Here is a 12,682-nt window from a genome sequence, read left to right as displayed (position 1 = left end):
AAGCAGCTGGTCTTTCACTACCCACCCCCCTGCCCTGCGTACGGGCCTGCCCATGCCTGGAAAATGTGTCCTCCCTAAAAGAGGGCAAATGTTGCAGTGAGACTTGGAGACTGATCTCCTGTGTTGTGGGTGGGTAAGATTGGTCAACCACAACACCCGATTGATAGGTCCCTCGATGTTGGGTTCAATCTGGCCCAAGGGGCGCAGTCCAAACGGCTTGAGGGACCTATATATACCCATGCACGTGACCCAGAGCTTCCTCTTTCGGCTCGTGCATTCAGAACACCCCCCCACACACACCTCCCCCTACTTTTAGGGCTTTTGCACTTGACTTTGCTATGCCATCATGTGTCGTCTCGTTGAGTCAGGGGCACGGCAGGAATTTTCCCCACTTGGCTGATTGGCTGTTGCCATTTGGGTTTTGCCTGCCGCGTAGCAAATCGTCACAACTTGTAAGGTTGCAGATAGGCACTGGTTCAGGTGATAGGGATGGGAGAACGCTCTCGCCATCCCTATGTAAAGTGTATTCCATTAAAGGAATCCAGGGACTCACATGGTTTGGTCAACCCCTGAGAGGGGGTTGTGCCCGTGCCTGAGTCCAGGGGGACATCTGGGTGGCAGACATAATCTGTTCCTGGCTTTTTGCCTATCCAGGTGTTCACCCTAGGCTGACCTATGCTGGTGCCCTGGGTCAGCGCTACCTGCAAGGGTGCAGGGAGCTAGTCGAACCAGAGCCTATGCAACCACTCACTTTCTGTAATCAATAAAGTTGTGGCCTAAATTCTGCCAAAAACCAAACTAAAATTTGAGTCAAGTGTGATTTTTTTTAGGGGGGAGGTTTCTGGGTCTGAACACGCCAAGCACAGGTCTCAGCGGTTTTCCGTTTGCCCTTCCGCTTCCCCCTTTACTGCTGAATCGGGCAAACGTCAGTGTGCACAATTAAACTAGTTAGGTAAATATTACTCTTCTGCAAAACTTCAGTATTAATTTAAAAAACAAACAAACTGGAAATGAATACCATCCCCTGCTAAAAATAAAAAGCCTCCACTTTTCCAACTGGGAGTATCTGCTCTTGCACACTTTCTGGGATGTTATATTAAAGGTACACCCACTAAGGTACAGAAATAGTTGTGCACATGCCCAGAACAGTAAAAGTGAGTAGAGAGCGGGGGAAGAATGACACAAAACCACAGTGCAGATACATTCTGCCAAGCTCCACCTGCTGATGTAGACAGTAATCAGTGGAATAGCGATGGAAAAATGAAAAAATGGGAATTTGTGGAAGTCCTATACAGAAAAATTGAACCTTTATGCCCTGTTTGCAGTATAAGGCCCCCATGTCAAAGCACCCAGGCTGCTGCAAAATTGTCTATTTCTGGAAGCACCTTGATGAGGAATCCCTCCAATAAATTAGCAACATTGATCATAGTATCATTCAACAGAAAAGAAATTTCTCAATCCAGATATAATGGCAAGTCTGTTTGCCTGAGAATCTTTATGCAGTATTATCCTAGTAATAGCTGGTTTTCCCAAAATAGCAAATTAGAGGAAAGATAAATCAATATGGATGTGCTTTTGTGGATATTGATTTTCTCTCCCATAGTCAGCCAGGTGGCTATCATGCCTAATAGTCATATAAAGAGTGGGACAATCTCCAAAGATTGGCTTAGATAATCTATTTATATAAAAATGTAGAAGGTGCATGTTTGTTATTCCACACATTTCTCCACAACCGCTTGCCCGATCACGCTCAAATTTGGCCACAACATCAGAGTCACATGTGGGAGTGTAACCATCCACTTCCATTGGCCAGATGACACACCTAGCACAGGTAAAAACCTGGATTGATGTAAAAAAAAATTGGTGCCCTCCAATGGACATCCAACAAAAAAAAAGGACAAACATACTCCCACAACCCCTCACACCCCAGAGACCACTCCTCCAGCAGGGGGCAGGCTGCCCCGAGAGCAGCCCGCTCCCCAGGGACCCAGGCCCGCCTCGGATATTGCACACCTGAGAGCAGCCCGCTCCCCAGGGACCCACGCCCGCCCCGGAGATCCCACACTGTGAATCGTGCTGTCGCCAATCCCGCCTCCTCCAAAACAGTCCGCTCTCCAGGGACCCCACCCCACCCCGTGGATCACACCGCTGCAGATGACGCCGCCTCCAAAACAGTCCTCTCCCCAGGGACCCCCACCCTGCAGATTGCGCCGTCGCCGATCCCGCCTCCTCCAAAACAGTCCGCTCCCCGAGGACCCTCCCACCCCGCGAATCCCGCCGCCCCCGATCCCGCCTCCTCCCAAACAGGCTGCTCCCCAGGGATCTGTGACTGCCCCGGACATCCCGTGCCGCCAATCCCGCCGTTGCCGATCGCCCCCCCCTCCAGGGACCAGGCCTCCTCCACAACAGGCCTATCCACGTCCCTCGCTGGCGCAGGAGACCTGCAGCACCCATGGACAAGGGTGCAGGCCGCTCCAGAACAGACTGTTCCCCATCCCTCACCGTTCCACACTGCACCCGCCCCGCAGATTACACCACCAACAAGGAGCAGCCCACCCCGGGAGACAGGCTGCAAGATCCAACCCACCCCTGGAGCCAGGCCACCTAGGGAGACAGGCCAGATCCCAGATCCAGGCCGCCTCTACAGCCAGACCACCCAAGGAGACAGACCAGATTCCACACTTCCATTCCATGGAACAATGTCCATATAAGATACGACAACCCACCCTCAACAACATCCTACAATCCCACCTTCACACTACCCCCCAAACATTCCCACCCAAACATCCCACCTCATAAAACCTGACCACATCCATCTCCCCCTCCATCTACAACACCGCCCACCCTCAAAAAATTAATAACATTCCACCTTCCCAATTGCCCCTCCAATCCACCACACACACATAACTCACACCTCGGGACACCTGACCATCTCAATATTACAATGCGTCTATAACAACACCCACCCTCAATAACTCAATAACTTCCTAACATTCTACCTTACCCCACTACCCCAACACCCACCCACCCACCCCCACAGAACTCCCACCTCATAAACCCAGGTCGCCTCCATGTTACCCTCAATCTACAACACCACCCACCCTCTAGAACTTCCTACCATTCCATCTTTCCCAATCCACCCCCACACCCCAACACACACAGAAATCCCACCCCAACACCCCTAACCACCTCCATATTACCCAGACTCTACAACACCGCTCACCCAGGACCCACAAACCACCTACATATTACCCTCACTCTACAACACCCCCCACCAAACCCCCACCCCACCACCTCCATGTTACCCTCAGTCGGTATGGGGGGCAAATAGGGGTCAGGATAGGTAAGTCCTTCCCTGACTGGGATGGGGAGGTGTCAATAGGGGCCAGGGATAACTAAGGCCTTCTCTGGGTGACCTTTGGGGGTTGAAATAGGTAGTCCCTTCCCTGGATGGGGTGGGGGGACCAAATACAAGACATGGATAGGTCAACCCTTCCCTGCCTGGGGTGGGACCAGAATAGGAGACAGGGATACAGGGATACCTAATGGGTCGATACAGAGTGGGGGGAGACACAGGCATACCCCTATCTAAACGCAACACACACAAAACAGGGGGACTCTGACGGTCTGGGGAGTCTGAAGGGGTCTCTGACCCGCCATTTAACAAACTGAGCCACAGCAACACATGGCAGGGCCAGATAGTTATTCATAAGAATGGGTGTGTTATCTAGAGGCCTTTTTGCCTGGAAGTTGAAGTGGGAATTTGGTATAGCTGATTCTGATTCTGTATACTATAAGCTCTGTATCGGATATAAAGAATGAGCTGATTTTGCTCTATGGCTGAAAGTGTTTTTTATGCTATGAAATAGAAAAAGTTGGCATTTATCTAAACAGTTTATGTTCCTCTCCTTATTGCAGACAGGTCTGGCTGTCTTAGAAAAGACATGAGATTGATAAAAGTATGAAGTTGGCAAACTCCAAATGCTTCTTCCTTCAAACAGCAAAATGGATGTGCTAAATGAAGGTCAGGCTCCAGAAGAAAAGTCATTTCATTCATTTTAAATGACCATAATATGGGAATACATTTAACAAAATGCTGAAGTATATTAGGCTACAAGAAAGTATTATTTCCTGTCCATTTTAGTTTCTAGGACAATGCAGTTTTCTGTTATTATTTTTCTTTACACTAGAGCAGGTTGAAAGTAGGGCTGTCAATTTATGATTGTTTTCCTTCTTCTTTAGTGGATTAATCATCTGGCTTTAACACACCCTCCAATATTTCATAGATGAAAATAATGACACATATTCATAATACCTATTTTTACTGCAAGAATCCCTGCCTGAACCTCACTGCCTGCCTCCAACACTGCAGGTTTATTCATTTTAAAGCGAGCACTGGGAAACATTTTGTGAATCTAAGTTTGGTCTCATTGAGGGGCAGTATTTCAATATGAGTAGAAAAATGAGAGTATCCCTAAACATTTTTTAAAGAAAAAAAGCACTGGTCGTGATAAAGACCTCCACCTTCCTGTGGGCATTTGACATATTAACACCTACACATTCATGTTTTTTGTGTCATGGATATTCATTGCCATTCTGCTGCTTACCATTCACATCAGACAGTGGAGCTTCGTGGAAAGCAACTTTGCTGTGTTTCTATATCTCCTTTCAGTCAGTTCCTCCACACACACACACCTTTTCTATCCTGGGCATACATGCAAGTATTTTTGTATCTGTGTTTATGCACCTTTAAAAACAGCAACAAATTTTCTAGGAAACGTGCAAGAGCAAATGTTACCAGCCTCAGTTGTCATGCTCCACAACTGGCAAATGGGAGGCTTGTGGGGTTTTTTTGTGGAGAGCAGTATTAATTTCTTTAAAAAAATTTTAATATTGAGGTCTTATGGAAGAGTGATATTTAGCTGACATGTACAAGAATGATAAAGAGGCTTTGGGCATGATCATCTTCATGAGCATCATCTCAATGCATGTACTGCAGTTACAGTCTCTGAGGTAATCCCTTTCATGTGCTGAGACAATTCCTCCAAACTAGATTGTTGAAATTTGGATGTACCTTCACCATGCAAACTGATGAAAAGATGCACACTCTTATGGCTTGGCCTGAAAACGAAATGGTATATAACCTTGATAGATAAATAACTAATACATACTACTTCATGTGTGCTACGTTTAGCACAGTCTTCGCAGTACGGCTCTGTTCCGATGGCATGAAGTAGTCACGACAAACTGGTAGATTCCTATCTGCTGCAGCCTTCATCCACCTTCACAGCCATTGTAATCATCCGCCTGTTCTGCCGTTGAGGGCTTCTTGGATCATTCTTTGTCTAGCTCCTTCCCTTTGACCTTACCGCCTTGGGTGACCCTGCTGGGAGTACGAGATTCCCGACGGCTTCGCTCACAAGGGTCATAGGAACATGCAAGCCCACTCACCACGACAAGGTGATGATCCAGTGAGGGAAATCTTTTAAAATGTAGTATAAACACTGACAACTGGGAAACTCTGGCCTGCAAGCGTTCTAGTTGGAGAACAGCCTTTACCAAAGGTGTCATGGGCTTTGAAGAAACTCAATCTCAGGACGCAAGGGAGAAATGTGCTAAGAGGAAGGCACGCTTGGCAAATCCACACCGTGATCAACTCCCACCTGGAAACCAATGTCCCACTGTGGAAGGACGTGTGGATCCACAATTGGCCTCCACAGTCACTTACAGACCTATTGTTAAAGCTGTGTTTATGGAAGACAATCTTACTTGGCTACGAGTGATCGCCAAAGAGAGACGTTTAGCATTCTTTTAAGATAGCTTTGAATTCCTGTTTTACTAGAAACATTTCCATGGCAACCAAGTTCATCATTGTACTGTGCCACAGTATTGTGGGAACCAGAATTAACTTATCCATCTACAACTACAAAAATCCCAATAAAGCCAACTCTGCATTGACTTGAATAAGTTACCAGAGCATGGAATACCATAGCCAAGTCATCTCTGTCCAAAATGGCCCAGAGCTGGAAACAGGCATTCCTTGCCAACAAGACTTTTCAGGATTCAGTTTCAATTTATTAGTCCACATTCAGCCCATTACTCTTTCAAACACCTGTGTAGCACCTCAGCTGCCTCTTCTGATTCAGGTGGAATAGAGAGACACAACAAGGTGTCATTTGCATATTGGTGACGCTACACTCTAAAATTCCTGGTGACAGCTCCCAGTGGATTCATATAGAGGTTACAACAGTTAAAACTCCATGCTTTGCAGTTGAGGTAATTCACACATTTGGCTGATAGTCATCAGGTGATTTAGGAGCTAGCTATTTGAATTTATGAGTGAATGATCCCATAGTGGCTACACAATGATTACCTGGCAAATGAACCCAGATTCTAGTTCTTTGTGCACTGGACAGACCTGGTTCCCACTTAAGTGGTTTAGTAGGAAACATCCCCCCCTGGAGTTTTCCTGTGATATGATCATGTAGATCACAAAACCAGCTCTCACTCTGATCTATGGTGAGGACTGCAAAGGACAAAGCATTCATAACTGGGTGTTTATACTGTATGCTGCATGTTATGAGCGAAAGGTTGTTGTGAAGAGTTTTACACCTGCAAAGAGTTTGGGCAAAGCTAAAAGGCTCTATTCATTGTTCAGGGGTGGACCAAATGGCAGCCAGATTTGGCCCATTGGGCCTCTAGTTGCTACCAGTAATAAGGAAAAAGACTGCTGTAATGATCCCAAATGGCAGCAATTCAATCTACAATTAACTGGAAATTTAGCAAGAATTTGTAGGGGCCAATGGGACCTGCCAAGCTGTTGCCCCCACTTATGTTGTCTAAAAACTGTGTAAGTTTTCTTGCAGTTCAAAGAGTAGTAGGCTCTCTACAATTTCAGTTTGTTCTTTTTTTAAAAAAAAAAAGATTAAATTGCAGTGATAATGAAACTATTAGAATTGGGAACTTGCCAGAGAGTAGCCAAAAGAAATATGAGAAGCTTTATGCCCTTTGGGTAGAAGTTTCTTCTTAGGAGATCCTTGTTCCTTGCTGTAGCTGTCAGGGAGGATAATGCACCTGTAAATTCCATTTGACAGCAAACATATCACAGCAACAGCCTCACTTGAAAATGACAAAAATCCAGACAGTGGAGAAGGAGAAGTGACTGCCAAACATTCAAAGCACACCAGGGAAAACAAATTCACACAAATAGATTAAGCCTAGACTTTTCTATCAGCTGCCCACTGATATTTGGGGGCTGTTAATTTCCTCAACTATTAATCCAAAAAAATATTTTTGCAAGTACTCAATTCTCTCACTGTCTGTTCACTGAATCTAATTCACTCACCCCCCCTACCCAGGAATAGGTGGGTGGTGTAAACCTTACCCACATAGACAATCATGAAGTGGTAGAAACTTCTGCAGACGTTTCTGAATATGGGTAGTCATTACAAAATTGACGTGTGTGTGTGTGTGTGTACGCACACATGTGTGCAATATAAACTTAGATGTTAGGATGGATCAGTAGCCAGGTTGGATGAATGAGGTCTGTCCAGAATACTGTATTAATTCTCAAATTTCAAACTGCAGTTCTCATAGTTCACCATGCCAGTTCCCGTTTGCCAGTTCTGTAGCTCCTGTCATTTTTGTACAGGTAGTGAGGTTCTACAGTGTGTGCATTAATGTTGTAGGTGTACATTTAAAATATTTATGTCTACAGGTTAAAAGAAAACACAATAACGTAGTTTGTGAAGTAAATCTCAGGTTGTTCCACAACTCTTTCCTCTCTCCTTGAAAATTCACAATTAAAACTCAAAAGGAGTTTACAGCAGATCAACCAGTTTTTCATTAACTTATTGAGAGGCTGCCTGCTGTTGCCTTATATTGTGGTTGTGTGTGGAGGTTTCAGTTGTTGGTTTGTGTGTGGTAAAGTTGAAAGAATATAAGATGGAATATAAGTCATAATACGTGTTGAAAATATGCATCCATAGTTGGAAATGCAGGATTTTAACAAATTGCGTTGTTACTGTTTTGTTAAGATAGATCAGGTGTGGTCCAGTCTTTATTGCCTGGTCCCTTAACAAGGTGGTAACTTAAAACTCTTTGTCTGTGAAAACAATCTCAGGACTTTCAACATGCCATATCAGTATTCACAGCAAATACACAATTATGAATCACAGTTCCAACACTCATCAAGATGTAACAAAGTGTCCATTGTCAACTTGAAAAGGAAGTCAGGCTAAAAAAAGATAGCCTTTTGATATTTTTAGTAAGGCTGACAATTTATTAAAGATTGTTTTAGTTGATTTACTGTCTGCTTTGACTGATTAATGACTCAGTTAAAGTATCTGTAGGATGGGAGTTCTCACATGCTGTCACAACACAACCCTTCCTAAATCAAGAGAGGAGGGACAATGATGGTAGTTGGTGTCTCCTCAATGAAGACTTGCTGCACCAGCACATAGGTGCTTTGAATGGATAATTTATCAACTCCTGCAGCAGGACAACATTTGAAACCAAATGTTACATTGTAAGACAAGTCACTCTGGGTTGCATTGCTGGGAAATACACAAGTGTTTGGAGCTGAGATACAAGGCCAAACAAAAGGCGGTTTGTCTAGCTGCTGTTGTGTTCTGATGATGTGGACTTCCCAGAAGCATCTAGTTTTATCCGCTAGTGGAAACAGGATGCTAGAATAGATGGATTCTTAGTCTTTTTATGTTATGGTTTAATCTACACTGAGGGTCTCAGGCCAATACCGGTAGAAGGAAGGATTGGGGCTACATTGAAAGCATCTGAGTTTCCAAAGGCGAGGTCATACACAATCCAAGTTTCTGTTTTTAAAAATGGTTGCTTGCTTTACCTGTTTCCATAACTGTTAGTTAATCTAGGAATTGACTTGTGGCCATAGGACCATTCCAGTTCTGCTGACCAGGAAATTAAAAAGATGATACTTCATCTCATTTTTAAAAAAACAAATCACTGCTCAAATGGAAATGAGATGTGGAGGGGTAGCAAGCTATTTGCATCTTCCCTAGCAGATGCCCACTCACTCCACTTTTGGAAAGCTTCCCCTACATTTTGAGAGCTGTAGCTGAAGAACCCTAGTGTTTTTACTGAAGGACCACTCTGCCCTGTCTCGTCCCTGAAATAGCCTGCTGTCAAGTTCCATTGTCATAGATACTGCTCATCCACACCCCTATTTTGGCAACTGGGAACAGGACAGATAGGGGACAAAATTTGGTTTGAAGGCTGCCAACTCTAAGATGACTCAAAGCAATTTTAATATATTTTTCTTACCACAGCTATATCAACCTTGTTGAGGAGAAATATACTTTTCAAGTGAAATGTAACAGTCATGTCCTTACTGCTTGGATATCATATTTAATTTGTCAAGAAACATAATGAATTCAGCATTGGGAGCAGATTGCAACAATTATCTTTTTGCCTGCATATATTCCCCTTGCCATCAGAAACAGCTCTGATGGTATTTCTTTTTCATTTCCTTTTCAGCACACTTGAGTAATGCAGCTTTATTTTTGCAATGGGCATAGTGGCCTTCATATTTACTTTACATATTATATCATTTTTACAAGGGAAGACTAGGAGGGTTTTGGAGGAAATCTTACCACTCAGGAACCCGATGTCATGCACAGTTGTGGCACAATTAGATTCTGTCTTCAAAATACAGTACATTTTTAAATTTAATTTTATTACATTTATACCCTGCCTTTTTTCGACCATGGAACCCAAAGTGGCATATATGTGTGCTTCTCATGAGAACACCAAACTAGGGACTGACAAGATGCAGACCTGTTTAGCAGTGACAAAGTTATAGCCTCATGTACCTTGAGACCAGACCTCAAGATTGAGAAAGGTCAGTTTGTGGGAATCCTCTGTAGAAAGAGGAATTTTACACTAATCAGCACTGCCTCTAACAATCTATTATGGCAACATACATGAATTGGAAAGAGGTTATGTAGACCCATCAAAAACAATCTGACCTACCACATCAAGCCACATGTTGGGGCTTTTAAAGTGTTTAGCAACCATATTTTCTGGCAACAAAAATGAGCCATCATTCATTGCTTGGCATGCCACAAGCTGTTCAGGCTTGCGAAAGACATTAGCAAAATTACTGCAATAGTGTATAATTCCTTTGTCCCAGTACAGTGGAACCTCGGTTTATGAACACCTCGGTTTATGAATTTTCGGTTTATGAACGCCGCGGACCCATCTGGAACGGATTAATTCACTTTCCATTACTTTTAATGGGAAAGTTCGCTTCAGTTTATGAACGCTTCAGTTTATGAACAGACTTCCGGAACCAATTACACCCATGCTTCAGTTTATGAACGCTTCAGTTTAAGTACTTCACGGACTGGTCTGGAACGGATTAATCCATTTTCCATTACTTTCAATGGAAAAGTTCGCTTCAGTTTATGAACGGTTACTCCGCGGACCATCTGGAACGGATTAATCCACTTTCCATTACTTTCAATGGAAAAGTTCGCTTCAGTTTATGAATGCTTCAGTTTATGAACAGACTTCCGGAACCAATTATGTTCATAAACCGAGGTACCACTGTATGGCCATAATTTTGTCAAATGGTTAAACTAACCTGTGGCAGGCAGTGTATGGTTAACAACTGTGGCTCCTAGTATGAAAGTCTTTAGTTTCATTCTGCTAAGGCCATAAGCATAAGACAGATTTTTTTTATGTCAGAGTGGTTGAATGTATATGCCACTAGAGGGCACTGTTGCATATTTACATAAAAGATACTAATATATGCATTTTGTTTGAATTTTTTTTAAACTGATTTAGCCAGAAACGTATTGATAAAATGTTTAATTCAAGTAATGAGAGAATAGAGGAAAAGGAAGAGTCTTGAATTCAAAATGGAAACCCAGGATTGAATCATGGTGCCAATTTGTCACATGTCGCCATCAGAGTTGAGACAATACCCACTGAAATAAACTACATGATCGATTGAGCTGTCATCTGACTGCTCTGCCAGTTACTCTGTTTGCTGCTCAGCACACAATGAGCAGGATGAGTGGAAAAGCAGGCAAATGAGAAAAAGAAGGGAAGATACCAATAACAGGGTAGAATGGGTGTGTGTGTGTTTGTGACAAAATTTCAAAGGTATACAGAATAAATATTTTATTGATCCAATACATTGTAAAGTATATTTCTTCTTAAGGGACACACTTTGTTTTGTTATAGAACACAATAGAGAATACAGTGGTCTTGCTGTTAAGAGCCCCGAGGAAGAATATAAATTTCAAACATGTTGGGCCCATAACACCTGAAAGATTTAATCTCTTCCACCCCCCTTTCCCCCCAAAGTAGGCAAATAAACCATTTCAAATTCTTAAGCTAAAAAAATGATATTTCAAATGAATCTAGAGCCATCCCCCTTCCCACAACCTTCATAATGTGGCTAGGCAATTAAAGAAAACTCACATTTGCTACTAAAGCTGATGCTGCTTAATATTAAAAATAATTGTTTTGTGGAAGAGGTGTGGCTCACACAATACAGTGAGATGGCACTCCTGGAAGGGTGCGTCAGTTAAGAGATTTGAATTACATAATTCTCAAAACTTTTGATACTTTCAGATCTAAAAATGCTATTAAAATATTCACTCTAGATTATGGATGTTCTGTGTTATTACTGTTAGAGCCCTGTCATAGCAAGAAAGGTTGAAAATATGGCACCAGTATACCTTGCCCCCAAATCTCATTATCTGATACTGAAGGTATCTAAATCTGAAGGGTGTGTGTCAGGTTTCCTGTTGTTATAACCACTGTATGAGAGGTAGACTTATGACAAGGATTCCCCCCCCCCCATAGTAAGCATGTTCCCCTTTGAACTTGTGCATGTTATGCACCTGCTAACATCATGGAAGCCCTAGAAAAAAGGTGGCAACCGGATTCCTCAACATTTTATGAATTTGCCTTGTAATTTTTAAAACTATTTGAATAAAAATAGTAACAATAGCGACTCTGTTTCTCCATATTTGGCTAAATGCTTTAATTTGGCAATGACTGGCATATAACGTGAGATACAATTGTTGGTTTGTGGTTTCATTTCTTGTTTTACAGAGAAGTACGAAAACAACTTCCTAGATTGTAAAAAAAACAACCCCACCAAAACCCATTGTTGAGTTTGGGTTTTATTTTAGCTTTTTGCAGGCAGCATCTTTGCTCTTCGCGTTTTCCCCATTTATTTTTTAACGTGGGTCTCGTTAACCACAGGCCGAGGGTCTTTGAGATGACCTGTTGCCAGTGGCAACAATCTAGCGCTCTTCGGACTCGGTGCTCGATCACCAGGACTGGGTTTTCCCCGGTCTTGGCGCTGAGGGAACAGGCCGGCGCGTTCCATCTCTCTCTTCTTCTCGGCTCTCGGCTAGTCGTGTCTGCCCCGCGCTCTAAGTGTTGTTTTCACGGAGGCAAGATGGCTGCGGCTTTGGCCGGGGCCGCCTTACTGGGCAAGGGGTTGGACATCAGCCTGGCGGCACTGCAGCGGCACGACCCCTACATCTGCAGCATCGTAGACGTGGCCAGCCAGGTGGCGCTATACACTTTCGGGCACCGAGCCAATGAGTGGGTGAGTAACCGAGTGTCATCGCGGGGTGGTGGTGGTGAAATGGGGCAGAGATGGAATAAAGCACCTACCACTTTA

At 43.6% G+C, this 12,682-nt stretch overlaps 2 protein-coding genes across 26 annotated transcripts in view; one reads left to right on the top strand and one right to left on the bottom strand.

The window, feature by feature from the left end:
- CACNA1C (calcium voltage-gated channel subunit alpha1 C) overlaps positions 1-12,682 on the bottom strand; it is a 541,815-nt gene that overhangs the window by 517,224 nt on the left and 11,909 nt on the right. The gene's annotated exons all lie outside the window — the stretch shown is intronic.
- DCP1B (decapping mRNA 1B) overlaps positions 10,724-12,682 on the top strand; it is a 43,786-nt gene continuing 41,827 nt past the window's right edge. For 2 of the 3 annotated variants that reach the window (XR_015951755.1, XM_035127339.3), the window contains exon 1: positions 10,724-12,607. Coding sequence is in view for 2 of the 3 variants with exons in the window: in XM_035127339.3 (XP_034983230.3) it covers positions 12,272-12,607 (336 nt within the window). In the remaining variant the exon portion in view is untranslated. The remainder of the gene's footprint in view (positions 12,608-12,682) is intronic. The other variant, XM_088676830.1, reaches the window with a different exon arrangement.

The sequence above is a fragment of the Zootoca vivipara genome, chromosome 9 (assembly GCF_965207765.1).
Source record: "Zootoca vivipara chromosome 9, rZooViv2.hap1.1, whole genome shotgun sequence".
NCBI lineage: Eukaryota > Metazoa > Chordata > Lepidosauria > Squamata > Lacertidae > Zootoca > Zootoca vivipara.
Note: the sequence above shows the minus strand (reverse complement) of the source record. Positions and strands in the feature narration are given on the sequence as shown.